The sequence below is a fragment of the Schistocerca piceifrons genome, chromosome 1, assembly GCF_021461385.2.
Source record: "Schistocerca piceifrons isolate TAMUIC-IGC-003096 chromosome 1, iqSchPice1.1, whole genome shotgun sequence".
NCBI classification, from domain to species: domain Eukaryota; kingdom Metazoa; phylum Arthropoda; class Insecta; order Orthoptera; family Acrididae; genus Schistocerca; species Schistocerca piceifrons.
In genome coordinates this window covers 355,780,274-355,797,247 of record NC_060138.1, presented here as the reverse complement: position 1 = coordinate 355,797,247, position 16,974 = coordinate 355,780,274, and the positions used below count along the sequence as shown (strand labels likewise).

At 42.9% G+C, this 16,974-nt stretch overlaps 1 protein-coding gene and 1 pseudogene across 1 annotated transcript in view; both read right to left on the bottom strand.

The window, feature by feature from the left end:
• Positions 1 to 16,974, bottom strand: part of LOC124721087 — a 213,365-nt gene that overhangs the window by 22,948 nt on the left and 173,443 nt on the right. Inside the window, exon 4 of the mRNA XM_047245932.1 lies at positions 5,111 to 5,292. Within this exon, the coding sequence (XP_047101888.1) occupies positions 5,111 to 5,292 (182 nt within the window). The remainder of the gene's footprint in view (positions 1 to 5,110; positions 5,293 to 16,974) is intronic.
• Positions 123 to 238, bottom strand: LOC124723238 (annotated as a pseudogene).

Sequence of the window (16,974 nt, the reverse complement as noted above, 5' to 3'; positions counted from 1 at the left end):
GGGACGTGTGGTCAGCACACCGCTCTCCTGGTCGTTATGATGGTTTTCTTTGACCGGAGCCGCTACTATTCGGTCGAGTAGCTCCTCAATTGGCATCACGAGGCTGAGTGCACCCCGAAAAATGGCAACAACGCATGGCTGCCGGATGGTCACCCATCCAAGTTCCAGCCTCGCCCGACAGTGCTTAACTTCGGTGTCTAACGGGAACCGGTGTGCCCACTGCGGCAAGGCCGTTGCCACTCTGGCCCTTACGCAAACAGTTATTCGGTGTGGCATGGATGACAGAGTTGGATGTCCTCCTGAGGGATATCGTACCAAATTATGTCCAGTTGACGCGTTAGATCGTCGAAACCTCGAGCTGTTTGTAAGGCCCTGCCCATAATGTAACAAACGTTTTCAATTGGAGAGATTCCGGCTACCTTGCTGATCAAAGTAGCGTTTGTTGAGCACGAAGACAAACAGTAGAAACTCTTGCCGTGTGCAGAAGGGTAATATCTTGCTGTAATATAAGCCCAGGATGGCTTGGCTAGAAGAGCACAAAAACAGGCCGTTGAATATCGTCGACGCTCCGTTGTGCTGTAAGGGTGCCACGAATGGCAACCAAGAGGGTCCTGCCATGAGATAAAGTGACACGCCATACCACCACTCTTTGTTGTCGGGCCGCATGTCAGGTCAGGTTGGTATCCGAACGTTGTCTGGGGCGTCTCCAGACTCGTCTTCACCCTGGAATCTCGTTGATTGGAATAGAACTGCCTTCAGTTATGAGTCCTGCTTCGAACTGGGCCCTGATTACCAGCACAGACGTTGTCATGCAAGACAGCCTTACAGCACAATGGTACTTCGATGATATTCAACGTCCCATTTTAATTAATACAGTTTCAAGATCTTCTGCACTTTCAGCTGGGACTGCTGCATCACTGGCACATTTCAACTTTTTTTTTTTCTTTGGCCATGTATTAGTACGAGGGTCACTCCAAAAGAAATGCACACTATTTTTGTAAAAATACAGTTTTCATTCTGCATGTGTGAAAGTTTTGCAGTGTGTAGATACATCCTTCCTGCTTGTTCTCAAACTTAGTTCAACCTGTTCCCGTGAGTGGCGCCGTCACAGCATGTCTTCAAGAGGCTGCTACACCCGACGTTCGTCAGGAGCAACGTGCTGTCAAAGAATTCCTGTGCTGTGAAAACGAGACAGTGGGAAACATCCAAAAGAGGTTGAAAAAGGTGTTGGAGATGCTGCTGTCGATCGCAGTACAGTTGGTCGGTGGGCAAGCAGATTATGTGATGAAAGCGGACACGGCAATATTGATGATTGTCCTCTCAGCGGCAGGCCTCGTACTGTACACGCTCCAGACAATGTGCAGAGAGTTAACGATTTGGTGACTGCTGACAGACGCATCACAGTGAACGAATTCTCACGCTACGTTGGGATAGGAGAAGAAAGTGTTTGCAGAATACTGAAAGTGTTGGCGTTAAAAGAGGTTTGTGACAGGTGGGTTCCCAGGATGTTGACAGTGGCTCACAAAGAAACAAGAAAAACGGTATGCAGCGAACTTTTGGAACAGTACGAGAATGGTGGAGATGAATTTCTTGCAAGAGTTGTGACAGGTGATGAAACATGGCTCCATCATTTTTCACCAGAGATGAAGAGGCAATCAATGGAGTGGCATCATGCAAATTCACCCAAGAAAAAAAAATTCAAAACCACACCTTTTGCTGGAAAAGATATGGCTACGGTGTTTTTCGATTCTGAAGGACTCTTGCTTGTCGACATTATGCGAAGTAAAACCACCATAAACTCTGATGCATATGTGACGACACTGAAGAAACTTCAAGCTCGATTGAGTGGTGTTCGACCACATCGGCAAAAGCAGTATGTTTTGCAGTTGCACGACAATGCAGGGCCATATGTCAGTCAAAAAATCATGGAAGCGATCACAAAACACGGATGGACAACACTGCAACACCCGCCTTTCAGTCCTGACCTGGCTCCATGTGACTATCATCTCTTTGGGAAACTGAAAGACTCTTTTCGTGGAACTAGATGAATGACTCCCTTGTGCACGCTGCCAAACAGTGGCTCCAACAGGTTGGTCCAGAATTTTACCGTGCGCGTATACAGGCGCTGGTTCCAAGATGGCGTAAGGCAGTTGAGAGGGATGGAAATTATATGGAGAAATGAAAATATTGTTCCTAAAGGATGTATCTACACACTGTAAAACTTTCAAACATGTAGAATAAAAGATGGATTTAAAAAAAAAATAGTGTGCATTTCTTTTGGAGTGACCCTCGTATATCTATCTGTTAGTCATCTCTGACTTTTTAAAGTGCCTTTTCTACATACAGGTATGGACAATCGCTGCTAATGCACTGTCTTGTCGGTCGCTTTTTCTTTTCTGCTCTTCTTGTTGCTTTGTCCTTCCATCAAGACCGTAACAGCTGTTCCATTTTGGTAAAAGTTCCATGTTATTCTTCGATCTTTATAGTCTGTTCTTGCTTGTTTCAAGACCTGTTAGATTCCTTTGCAGTTGTTAATATATAGACGGTGTTGGAATTAGTACTGCTTCTCTGGTCCTCTGTTTTTCCAGTATAGAAAGTGATCTGATTGCAAAGCTCCAACTTCCTGCTCTATGCAGCCTAGTACAGTTGAGGATATTACTTCAGGTGCATGAACAAACAGACTCAGAGTTCTGTAGTATTCACAATTTATGGAATTTGGGAATGGGTAACATAATATTTTTTTAGAAATCTGTGTGCAGCTTTGCCTGTTCGTGCAAGCTGTACATGAAATTAAATATCTCATCAATACAATCATAATATTTTAAATGAAAACAGAGTACGGTTTTCTGATGAATGTCCCTGAACTGTTAAGGGAAGCGGAGGAAATTGTTTCAGAATAGATATTTAGAAATCTTATCCTTTTCAATCAATACTGTTTTATTACACGGACCTATGTCATGCGTGTTGTTTAAGGGAATGACTGGCGGTGTATTATTGTACTGAACTATTTTCAAGGCTTGGGATGGTTAGAAAACTTTCGAATGATAAAAAATACGTTACTCTTCCTATGCATAGAATAGCAAATATTTTATCAGCAGCTGAAGACTGTGTCTGAGACACTTTGGCATAAGAAATGCAGTGAGTTTAGAAGGTTCTAAATAGCCATCTACAAAGCATATGGGGCTATTACCAATGGGATCGTATTTGCTAATAGAAGATAATATAATAATTTAGGCATGTCTTTTTTTAAATAAGAACGAAATGTTCTCGCCTTAGTTTAAATAAGGGAAATGGATTACTTTCTAGTCTGTTCAACATTCCTTCAACACACAGAAAAGCACTTCGTTGTTACTTGCCAGCTCTTTAATAAGCAGGTAACAACCTAACCATCGAATAGGAACTCCAAAGCAGTTGAGCATTCACATGGACATAAAATCGGATATGGAAGCTGAAATCCAGCAACCAAACCTACATTTCGAGACTCGGTATTTGAGTGGTCACAGCGAGAGCAGTTGAAGAGATTGGATAATGTCTTGATAAGAGGTTATAAGATGGATATCAAGTAATACAAGTGTGAGTGAATGTAGTAGAAAGAAATCACTGGATGATGATACAATTTAATTAGACCATGAGACACTAAAAGTGGTCGATGAGTTTCGATATTTGAACAGCAAAATAACTGGAGATTGTCGAAGTGGAGAGGGTGTGAAATGTTTATTTGTAATAGGAAGCCGGCCGCTGTGAGCGAGCGGTTCTAGCCGCTTCAGTCCGGAACCGCGCTGCTGCTACGGTCGCAGGTTCGAATCCAGCCTCGGGCATGCATGTGTGTGATGTCCTTAGGTTAGTTAGGTTTAAGTAGTTCTAAAGTCTAGGGGACTGATGACCTCAGATGTTAAGTCCCATAGTGCTTCGAGCCATTTGAACCATCTTGTAATAGGAATAAAAGCGCTTTTGAAAAAAAGAAAAAGCTATTTTATTTTTCAGGTCCGCCTTGATCACACAAACTTTTACACTTCACTATTACCGGTTTCAGCTACTGCCATCCTCAGATCATAAAATATTCTGATGTAGTATCAACGTCAAAGCAAACATGTAGGTACATAGTAAGTGCACTTGCTATTTACCTACATGTTTAGTTTGATGTTGACACTACATCAGAACATTTTATGATCTGAGGATGGCAGTAGCCGAAACCGGTAATAGTGAAGTGTAAAAGTTTGTGTGATGAAGAGGGACTTGTAAAATAAAGTGCCAAAATATGACCACTTGCTCATTTTCAAACTTTATGTCTTCAACTGATAAAAAAGAGATTTCTAAACATAGAATATAAATTTAGGTTTTAGGAAGTCTTTTCTGAAAGCATGTGAATTGAGTTTAGCCTTTTACGGAGGTGAAACATGGACGATGAGCAAACAAGAAGATAACATAAGTGTTTGAACGTAGTGCTACAGAAGAAAGTTGAAACTTGATGAGAGGATGGAATAAATAATGAGGAGGTGCTGGAACGAACTCGAGAAAAAAGAAATTCATGACTCAATTTGACTAAGAGAAGCAATCGGTTTGTAGGACACATCCTGAGGCATCACTGCATCGTCAGATTCAGTAATGGAGGGATATGCGGGGTGCAAAAATTGTAGGGGGAGAATAAGGCTTGAATACAGTAAACAGGTTCAAGTGGATGTTGGTTGTCGAAGTTATGCAGAGATGAAGCGGCTTGCACAAGACAAAACAGCGTTGAAAGCTGCATCAAACCAGACTTCGTACTGACTACCTCAAGAACAACAATACAAGACCAACAGAAACGGGTATTAGGAAACTGAAATACAAAAAACCGTATCTAACGGCATAAGAGTATGTAAATGTAGCGACTGGGACAGTGGTGAGAATGATGACCTGCGAGCCGCATAACTTCCGTGCTGCTTGACGACTGTAGCTATACCCACAAGCATGCTAATCAAATGATCATTGTTTACGTTGGTGCTGCAGGAAGCAAAATTGAGATCAGAAGTGACGGTCTCTCCGGAAGACAGTTGCTGTCTGCGATAAAATATGAGAATGAAGGCCGACGGCGCAGCTGGTTACTGCGGCAGCGCTGGCAGCTGAGACTAACCTGAGAAGCGCGCCTCGCGGTCGAGGCGGACGAGCGCCACGTCGTGGCGGAACTTGGGCGAGTTGTACTGCGGATGCACCACGGCGGCGGCCACGGCGAAATCCTGCACCGGCTCGGCGCACTGCACCTCGTCGCAGTCCGGGTCTCCGCGCGCGTCCACCTCGCCCAGCCGCACCGCCTTCCTGCCGGCGCACAGACACAAGCGCACTGAACTCCAGACCTTCATGAGCACCACCTTGGACTTCGACAAGTACGTACACCCATTAACTGAAAACTATTAGCCTTTCACAAGTCCACCGAGCTTCCCATGTTTCACAACAACTGGACACATGTTAGCTACTGAATTAGCAGTGGTTCGCAACTTGGGGATGGTTGTAACACTTTCATGCCGATGCTCTCTTTCACCATTTATTATTGTATTTATACTTGCTTTTATCTTCATGTAAATTTATATGTACACGATGTATGCATTAATTTGTTTATTTTGCCGTATAATCAATTATGTTTATTATGTAAATATCGCTGAGTAATCGCTGAGGGAATGTTAGGGAAACGTTAGGTTTTTGTCAACGAATAAGTATCGTTGGAGTAGCGGCGTCTCTGGACACGGGAGGATGTTACGTCAGAGCGCGCGCTACACAGAGAGAGATCTCTGGTGTGAGACTTGGTGAAGTGCGGACGCATGGATGGCGTGCACTGTACTGGAGGAGTGATTGTTTAGCGGCACGTGGCAAGTGATGAGCGTGGGCGGTGGAAATATTGGCTGCAGCAACATCAAGAACCCGCCGCGACAATATCACTGCCAATAACTCCCGTGCTCGCTAATTATCATGGAAAGGAGCCAGCAGCAGTATCGTCGTCAGCAACTTCGTCACGGCGAGAATGGACTGAAGTTAAGATTGCTGCATCACAGCTTATTGTCAGCTAGTTTGATAACGGCGTTACTCAGCTTTGTGGTGTTTTGCGAGTGAATAATTACCATAGTTTAATCAAAACTGTTTACTGATGATTCTCCTAAAATCATTCACCAAGTAGGTTCCTGTCCTGTCCTATTGTTACAATAATCCGAGTACCGTTTACGAAAAATGAAAATTGCAGCGTCAGTTAAATTTGCTTATGAACTAAATGATTCAGTTGGATTAAAGATTTGAACTTAAAGCATTCAGTAATTTCAGTCTCACTAACTTTAAATTTGAACTTTAATCTGAGGCGATCTAATTGTTGCAAATAGTAAATCAAATTAAAATGATTCCTGGCACTATGAACAAAAGCACTAACTAGAATTAATGAGTGAGTGCAAATATCAGTGATTATTGTAATTTGTTGTTAGTAAAGTTCTGGTTCACATTCTGACTTGCAGTCGTGCTAAAGTATAATAATTACCTTTTGATACAGTAATTATCAATTTCTACTTCCCTGTTCAGAAGTCAATAGAGTTTCTTTTAATTATTTTTTGCCGTTTTCCAAAATTCATATGAAAATAGTAGACGTTATTGTGAGGTAGCGCCGGCCGGAGTGGCCGAGCGGTTCTAGGCACTACAGTCTGGAACCGCGCGACCGCAACAGTCGCAGGTTCGAATCCTGCCTCGGCATGGATGTCTGTGACGTCCTTAGGTTAGTTAGATTTAAGTAGTTCTAAGTTCTAGGGGACTGATGACCTCGGAAGTTAAGTCCCATAGTGCTCAGAGCCATTTGAACCATTTTGTGAGGTAGCGCCATTGTCACTTACAACTGTAAGTAACCATTAATCTAAGTGTTATCTTGTATGTTTTCAAAATTTCAGCTCTATCAGTTAATGATATTTCGAGTGCAAACTATTTTCTTTCTCGCTTTATTAGACAAATGTTTCAACTGTTTTTGCTAACGTGCGTGCAGCCCTCTGTTGCCGCGCGTGTTCGAGTAATTCTTGACATTGACTGTTCAGCTCTTTAATTCACATACCGAACAGAAATTTTGCCCAATTGGGCTGGCGACCATATTTCTTTTATCTATAATTATTTCAGTAACTCTTATTATTCTGTTCCGATCCACGTGATACCCCTTCTCGTTGGCTCAATACTTCAATGATAGCACAAACCTTTCGAACAACCATACTAAATTTTACAGTAATTAAGTAGGCGGAATAAGTTGTCCTGGAAGGCATCTTGTTGTTAACCTCCCCGTCATTTATCGACTTTATATTGAATCTTCGGAACGATAGCCTTTTCAAAATTTTACTCCAATTGTTTAGGCACATGGTTACACGGTCATATATTTCTAACATTGTCGATAGAAGGGGAGGGGGACGTTACATAGTTACCCCTTGAAGCGTAAAATCAAATTTTCTGAGAGGTAAAAACAAAAGGGTTCAGTCGTGTTTCGGTCACGGAACTAAACTATTTTAAAAATATTATTCCTATTATCACTTTTCATAAGACTCCAATAATAATTACATAAATTCCCAACGACCACATTTGTTTTTCAAATACTACGATTCACACGTGACACAATGTGGTGAATGTTACAGTTTGTAAAACGATTGTATGAACAACATCTTCTTCATATAGTCTACTCAGTACACACATATTCTGTACTTTGTACCACCATTCTGTGACAGTAAAACTGAGACATACACATGCTGAAATATCCTATCAAAATGGTTTCTCCAGGTTATAGATAGTACCCTAAATGGATTATAAATTGTTTCATTATTTACTTCCAAATAGATAAATGAAGTAATTGGCAGCGCAGCACAACAATAACTGCGTAACAGGTAATACATTGCTGTGGCGCCTACGCATCGTTATCATTATTATTACTGCTGAAATGAAATGTCGTGTGGCTAGGGCCTCCCGTCGGGTAGACCGTTCGCCTGATGCAAGTCTGAGTTGACGCCACTTCGGCGACTTGCGCGTCGATGAGGATGAGATGAGGATGATGAAGACAACACAACATTATTATTATTATTATTATTATTATTATTATTGGTGGCAATGGTTAGACACAAAAGGGTTGTCAGCCTGAAGTCTTCCAATTTCCGCCATTTCAGAAGTAAGGAGTTCAGCAGTCAAACGATTTACAAACAATAAGTGTATAGTCCACATTTTAACTTGTTTAATTTTATTAAATGAGGAGCCAGGGTCGGGATGAATCAATTGTCATTAGGAAGAGGAGTGCTGCAGACCAAACATGTTTTGTAACAATCGTGTACCCTCAATGTAGATAGTCAGCTTTATTCTTTCAGAAGGTGTTGTAGGCAGCATTCGCGACCCACTGACAATCGCATCATTCTGTACAAAAAAAAAAAGGTCAGAAATAAGCAGCGCCAATTGTCTCACTGACGCATTAGTTCGTTGTTTAATAAAACACCTACAAAAACTAAATACCATTTATCTTTTGTCATTTTAAGAATAAAAATGTTCAAAGAAAACTCATTTTCATTCTGCAGTTTCGTTAGGCGCTAATGTCGATGATGGTGGTGACAGACGGTGGTCGTGGGATTGGGTTATTACCTAATACCTGATTACACTTAGGGGCAGTGGTCTCAGAAAGGTTGGTGACAACTAAATTAGACATACTTCAGACTGGTCACCGTACACTTCAGCGCCGTAAAGGCGCGAACAACGACGTTGATCCGGATGAAGTGTACTAGATGCTTTATTATTTATTTGTTTACTTTTATTTTTTTCGCTGGCGTTCACAAATGACCTGACACCTGGTGACTAACAAGATGATCGTAAGAACTTCCCCTCACCGATTTGATTAATATTGACAGGGTGTGTAGGGCACTACTAAGGCTTAAACATATGTGGACAGGAAGACACAACTCTCAACCGCTTTCAAGAAAATCGAGTTAGAATATTTTAGACACGCGTATATACTTCGTGCAGTCGCTGGTACTCGATGAGTCCTCAGCCAAGCGAGTAAGCGCGTAGTTTCATAAGCATACGTATTTGATCGAATCTCGCTGCCGTGACATTTTTTCATTCCCATGTAAGTCTAACAACAGCTGTGCAAATTAAATATTTAATGATCCATTTATTACTTTTGTACTTGAAAGAAAAATGCTTTGAAGAGACAACTGGCTCAATTAAACCAAGAGTGAAAACATCAGTTGATGAGTAAGCATGTAAATATATCTGCAACGTCCGGCAAACTCACAATACCATTGAAAGAAATCATCCCTCGGTCACTAATTTTAATTCGTTAAAAATTAGTGACCGAGGGCTGTTTTCTTTCAATTGTAACTATTCACGGTCTCTGAACGTTCAGTCATGTACAAAATTTTGTGAAACTGACAATAGCACTACACAAGAATTTTCTGACTGCCATCATGAAGCCATACCTGAGAGAAGAACAATTTCTTTTTCTCCTTGATTTGATTCTTGGAGAGCCTGAAGGAACAAGAATCTGAACGACGATGGAGAGGGATCTGCCAGTGTACTCCGCTGGTGCGGCCTTTCGAGAGATCTTCTAGAGAAGATTTATATAAAAATACAACAAGTCAAACATCACCAGTTGTCTGCACAGGTAATCGATGATACGTTTCAATACACGCGATACGCCGCCAAATTGTGTGGTGAAAGAGAGGCGTTTATGAATGTAAACCAAGTTTATTTTGCAATAAGCCGGCCGTTGTGGCCGAGCGGCTCTAGGGGCTTCAGTCTGGAACCGCGCTGCTGCTACGGTCGCAGGTTCGAATCCTGCCTCGGACATGGTTGTGTGTGATGTCCTTAGGTTATTTAGGTTTAAGTACTTCTAAGTCTAAGGGACTGATGACCTCAGATGTTAAGTACCATAGTGCTCAGAGCTATTTGAACCATATTTTGCAATAGACACATCGAAAAAAACATGCAGATGCAAAAATTTGGCAGTCATTACGTGTGCTGTATGTCACAAAAATTATTATTTCCCATTTTTCTATGATCAGTATCATCTTGATTCGTGCAGTGTAACATAGGTTACATATTGGACTCGTCACAAATATACAGATAAAATAACCGAGGCCGGCCGGGGTGGCCGAACGGTTCTAGGCGCTAGAGTCTGGAACCGCGCGACCGCTACGGTCGCAGGTTCGAATCCTTCCTCGGGCATGGGTGTGTGTGACGTCTTTAGGTTAGTTAGGTTCCAGTAGTTCTAAGTTCTAGGGGACTGGTGACCTCAAAAGCTAAGTCCTATAGTGCTCAGAGCCATTTGAACCAAAATGACGAAACTAATCTGATTGCAAGTTCTCGTGTGTCCTCTGTTTCCACTCTCTTAACGAAAAACCTTTTGTCTTTATCAGTACAAAGATTTTCAAAATAATAAATGAATCATTAAATATCGATATTTTGCAGTCATAATAAATATTTTGTTAGAATTACGTAAGAATGAAAAAAAGTATCGGGAGCGAGATTTCATCCTAAGATCCCGCGCTTTTGAAACTAAGCGCTTATTCGTTCGACTGCAGCGTCAGCGTATGTAAGCGACAACTCAAAAATAAATAAGCACACCTAACATTTCTAACTCGATTTTCTCGAGAACCGTTGAGAGTTTTCCTGTTTACATGTTGTAGTCCTAATCGTGTCCTACGCATCCTGTCAATATGATTCAAATCGGCGTGGCGGAGCTTGTATGATCTCCTTGTAAGACAGTCTTGTTATCACAGTATTAAATTGTACATATACATAATATAAAACTTATTGAATTTCTTAGCGTTTGAACAAAGTTGCAGCTTTAAGTACTTGGGAAGTTAGTGCTAACTGGGTCACGGAAACGCTAAAACTATGTATTAAGAAGGTAGGAAAATAGAAAGGTAAGAAAGTATTCTGATTTAAAGAATGCTACCACCAATGCTGTGGATTAGCGAGTATCTCAGAAAAACGTTGGGACTCTATCGCCCCTAGGCAGCCACTGCCCCACTTGCTGCTACTCTCCATCAGAGAGCGAGGACCTCAGCGATATTTTGAGCTTCTTGCCCTCAGATGGCGTTACCCTACATCTGGGTTAGGTTATTCTATACAGCAGCGAGTGCTGTCCTCTGTTTCTACAGTCGTCTCACAGTCTAATATTATTGTCTAATAAGCACTTGTTTTCGTAACACCCTGGTGACCAGACGTTTAGTACTTATTCTATGGTTGTGTGTCTTTGCCCGTGTCGTTGTCATCTAACCCGCCACCACTGCCACTGTAGTTTGTCTCGCTAGTATTGTATGCAGATTCATTGGCCGCCTGCGTCCGTTGCCGCTTGTACTCTCGACGCTGTTGCAAGCACTCTTTATGCAGCTCTCTAGATATTCTGTCTGCCGAGTCGGTGAGATTGGCCCACAGGGTCTGACCTCTAAATGACTGTTTTATGTCATCTTGTGAGTGTGCTAGTCGTCTCTCCTGAGAGCCATGGGGAAATATACGACGGGCTTCGTAAGTATATCTACATCTACATCCATACTCCACAAGCCACCTGACGGTGTGTGGCGGAGAGTACCTTGAGTACCTGTATCGGTTCTCCCTTCCATTCCAGTCTCGTATTGTTCGTGGGAAGAAAGATTGTCGGTATGCCTCTGTGTGGGCTCTAATCTCTCTGATTTTATCTTCATGGTCTCTTCGCGAGATATGCGTAGGAGGGAGCAATATACTGCTTGACTCCTCGGTGAAGGTATGTTCTCGAAACTTCAACAAAAGCCTGTACCGAGCTACTGAGCGTCTCTCTCGCCGAGTATTCCACTGGAGTTTACCTATCACCTGGGTAACACTTTCGCGATTACTAAAAGATCCTGTAACGAAGCGCGCTGCTCTCCATTGGATCTTCTCTATCTCTTCTATCACCCCTATCTAGTACGGATCCCACATCGGCGAGCAGTATTCAAGCAGTGGGCGAACAAGTGTACTGTAACCTACTTCCTTTGTTTTCGGACTGCATTTCCTTAGGATTGTTCCAATGAATCTTAGTCTGGCATCTGCTTTACCGACGATTAATTTTATATGGCCATTCCATTTTAAATCACTCTTAATGCCTACTCCCAGATAATTTATGGAATTAACTGCTCCCAGTTGCTGACCTGCTGTATTGCAGCTAGATGATAAAGAAGCTTTCAATGTATTCGCAGCACATTACACTTGTCTACATTGAGATTTAATTGTAATTTCCTGCTCCAAGCATCAATTCGTTGCAGATCCTCCTGCATTTCAGTACAATTTTCCTTTGTTACAACCTCTCGATGTACTACAGCATCATCTGCAAAAATCCCCAGTGAACTTCCGATGTTATCCACAAGGTCATTTATATATATTGTGAATAGCAACGGTCCTACGACATTCCCCTGCGGCACACCTGAAATCACTCTTACTTCGGAAGACTTCTCTTCATTGAGAATGACATGCTGCGTTCTGTTATCTAGGAACTCTTCAATCCAATCACACAATTGGTCTGATAGTCCATATGCTCTTACTTTGTTCATTAAACGACTATGGGGAACTGTATCAAACGCCTTGCGGAAGTCAAGAAACACGGCATCTACCTAGGAACCCGTGTCTATGGGGGGGGGGGGGGGGGCAAGTTCCTTCGCATACTCAGTAATGCACCACGTCTTTTTTTTTGAAAGCAGGTTAATTTTATTCATTTTCCAATACAGCATATTATTTCCCACACTTTTGGCTACAGAACACTATTTTTAGCATACTCTCCGTTCAATACAACTGCCTTACGCCACCTTACTAGGAGAGCCTGTATGCCCGCATCGTCCTCTCTACTATTCGACGCCGCGGTCAACGTCGTGCTGCACCAGTAACCTCTCCATCATCCACGCACTGTTTCCTTCATGGGGCCAAACAGGTGTAAGTCGGAAGCTATGAGATCCGGCGTCTAGGGTGGATGAGCAAGAACAGTCCAATGAAGTTTTGTGAGCTTCTCTCGGGTGCGCAGACTTGTATGGGGCCTCGCGTTGTCACGAAGAAGGAGAAGTTGGTTTGCATTTTTGTGGCGACGAACACGATGAAGTCGTTTCTTCAGTTTCCTGAGGATAGAAAAATACACTTCATCTACATCTACATCTACATGGATACTCTGCAAATCACACTTAACTGCCTGGCAGAATAACCCACTCGGAAGACCGTCGCCTTGACTTCACCGGCTGAGGGTGCGGCTTTGAACTTTTTCTTCGGAGGAGAGGTGGTATGGTGCCACTGCATGGATTGCCGTTGTGTTTCTGGCACAAAGTGATAAACCCATGTTTCATCTTCTTTGACGATGTTCGACAAAAAACTGTCACGATCAGCCTCGTAACGAGCAAGCAATTCCGCACAGGTAGTCCTTCGTTGCTCTTTATGGCGGCGAGGAAGCCGGCGGGCACACACGTTTGACTATCCCAAACGTTGTACCAGTGTGTCAGCACTACCAATAAAGACGTCCAGTTGTGCAGCGTGTGTCTGACTGCAATGCCTCGGTCACCTCGAATGAGAGTGTCCGCACGTTCCAACACTGCAAGAGTCAGTGATGTGTGCGGCCGGCTGTCACGCAGGAAGTAGGACAGGACCGCGCGACCTTGCTGCGGTGATGACAGCCGCTTCGTCCAACGACTCACCGAGCTTTTGTTCACTGCCAGATCTTCGTAGACATTCAGCAAGAGCCTATGAATATCTGTGATCCTCTGATTTTTACCCAAAAGAAACTCAATGACAACTCTCTGCTTGGAACGCAACTCCTTTACAGACGTCTTTTTAAAGGCTTCGTATAGCGCCAACACCCATCGGAACTTCATGAAAATATAGGGACTGAAGCGGGAATATTCCACGATGTCCCACAATTCCGAATTTTTTCAACTGAAATTGGATGAGAAAAAATATATGTTGCACTGCTTACTGAATGCGCATCAGAGAAGAATGTGTTCTAAGGCTCCTCTCTCTCTCTCTCTCTCTCTCTCTCTCTCTCTCTCTCTCTCTCTCTCTGCCTCTCCACAGGCACGATCAACCTCTTAACCGAGATTTACATGCAGCAAATGCGTGGCCGGTTAACAAATAAAACATGCCCTGGTTGTTATTGATATGTTTCATCCTCAATTACTCCCTGACATTGGAGAAAAATGCACCTACTCTACGGGCCTTTTCACACTTATTCCACTCCTTTTGCCACCAATTCGCTCTCCACGTCCTGAGTTCTCTTAAGGTCTGTATCTCGTCAAAGAGGCCTCTCTCTTTGTCTGGTCTGTCCGTTTCCAGCCAATACGTTGCCGCGCGATACTTAATAGTTCTGTCTATCGGATATAGCCCAAGCACAAAGCGCAGTGCCTCCACCAGAGCGGTGCTGAAAGCCCCCGATAGCCCTCGGAGCATACTCTTCCGTTCGCGCCCGTAACACCGTAATATCAGCCGTGGTAGAGAGTCGATCTGTCCGTGGGCTTCGATATGTATGTAGGTGTGACTAACACCAACTACATTGTACGTATGAAAAAAGGTTTCGCAGCGGGTTTTTCATTCGAAATCGCATCTGAAAGATGGCTGTTTGTGAGAAGACTGTGTTTTACATCGTGTAAGCAGACCAGCACGTCCCACAACTGGACATCGGCAGGACCTTGGCCTATTGAGACTGAGGTTTATCGCGGTTTATGATATTGCTGCTCGTGTTGGTCGGGATACCACGAGTGCCATCCTAATGTCGAATCGATGGTTTCAGGGTACTCAGTTACATGTCAGATCTTGGCGGCCCATGCGACTAGTGCCCGAAAGGGAACACACATTGTTCGGTCGCCAGTGCAGTATTGCAACAGCCACGTCACGTACCTTGACTTATGAAATTAGCTTGACAGTGCGACGACGTGTGGAGCACCACGGACTGTCAGCACGTTGACAGTTGATGCAGCATGAGTGAGAGGCCCTTAGACAGTGGTGTACCCAACGACAGCACTGGATACAGAAGTGGCACCACGTATTCTTTCAAATGAGTGTCGGTTGTGCGCACTGCATCACAATGCACTTATCTACGTGTGGAGGCTCCGAGCCGTTGCCACATTGCATTTACAATCGTCATACTGGCGCTGCATCTCACGGTATAGGATGGCAGTGGATACCTAAAGGATCATTTCTTCTATGTAAATCCTGTAATTTGGACAGCAGCAGTTACATTTCTGTCGTATTAAGGCCGGTGGCTGTGCTCTATCTTTGAAGTATCCATGACATCTTTCAACAAGAAACACAAGACCGCATGTTGCAGCGATATGTTGACCTATCTTGACGCACAGAGTATTCCATTTTCAACCTGTGCCGTGCATTGTGCAGATTGCTCATTCACTGAAAACATCTGGTCAAGGATTGCGAAGAGGCTGCTATACCACCGCTTGACAGCCTCAGCAGTTTATGAACTCTGCATATAATTAAAGTAGCATAGAATGATCATTATCCATATTTCAAGTTCAGTTCCACTGGACGACCAGCCACATTACAGTCCTTGTTGATGGTTCAAATGGCTCTGAGCACTATGCGAGTTAACTTCTGAGGTCATCAGTCGCCTAGAACTTAGAACTAATTAAACCTAACTAACCTAAGGACATCACACACAGCCATGCCCGAGGCAGGATTCGAACCTGCGACCGTAGCAGTCGCGCGGTTCCGGACTGAGCGCCTAGAACCGCTAGACCACGACGGCCGGCCAGAGGCCTCGCTTTGTGTAGTACATATTCCACCCAGTATCCCCGCAAATCACCTTTAGTTAAATTGTGTTTTCTTCTTACTATGCACAATATGTAAAATTTCCTTATTTATTATCCTTTCTGGTGTTGCAATTTGAATGGCCAGTTGAGTACATGACAGTGTTTAGCACCCTGATACGCCTCTGATGACAGCTGCGACGCGTCATGATAGAAGGGATGATCAAAACGTTTCCGCCCGAAGGCCTTTTTCTACATTTAGGAGCTTATATACGAGCATCAGAGTCGCGCTGGGCAGCAAGTAAGCTGACGCAGCGCCTGAAAAGAAAAAATTTTTGTCACCTCTCATAGCATAGGGATTTATTAATGAAGACTATAAAGACATTGACAGTAATACCCATTTTATTTCGCGATCAATTCATTATATCGAAGCGAACTCCTCGGTAAATGATACTATTATTGAAGCAAATATAATTATTTTTGGCGTTGAAACTTTCCGCAAAATAACCTCAGAAATGAGCTGAAGTTGAATGGCCGGTCGACTGTTAAAGTGTAAACACCGTGAAGGATGGAGTGGTGTGGACTATGAAATCAGGCTTTGTTCTTATACGCAGGATCGCAATATCGGATATAGGCCACCTTATCTCTCAATTTTAGCTCTGTTCTTCTTACACTTCTGCGGAATACTTCATTGAAGACATTAAGAAGTAGTATATACAAGGCGTTTCAGAAGGAATACTAAACACTTTAGATGTGGTAGTATAGATTAATTCGATTAACACATTGCATTTGTTCAATTATTATTGTTTAAAGAGATATAGCTGGTTACAGTGATAAGTTCGCATTTCCAGTGTTGGTGCTCAAGTTACTAGGCTTTTTTTATATTGGTGTATGTATCTACATCTGATTTACACTGAATTAAACACCTTCGAGAGGGAGATAAAGGAAAATTATTAGAATTTTGTAGTTGGCTGAATGAAAAGAGTCGAGTAATCTCATCAATACTGTTTGCTGATGAAGCCATGGGGTATCAATCGAACTCATATCAGTGGTCCGACAGAAACCCACATACGTTGGTGGAGAGACATTTTCAAGAACACTTTTCTGTAAATATGTTACGTGACGTAAAAGGCAATCAGATGATTGGTCTATTATGTTACTGCATTGTCTTACAGGACCACTTTATCTAGACCTTCTTGAAAAAGAGCTTCCTGCATTATTGGAAGAGGATACTTCAGCTGTAAGGATTTGTATGTTGTTCCAGCACGAC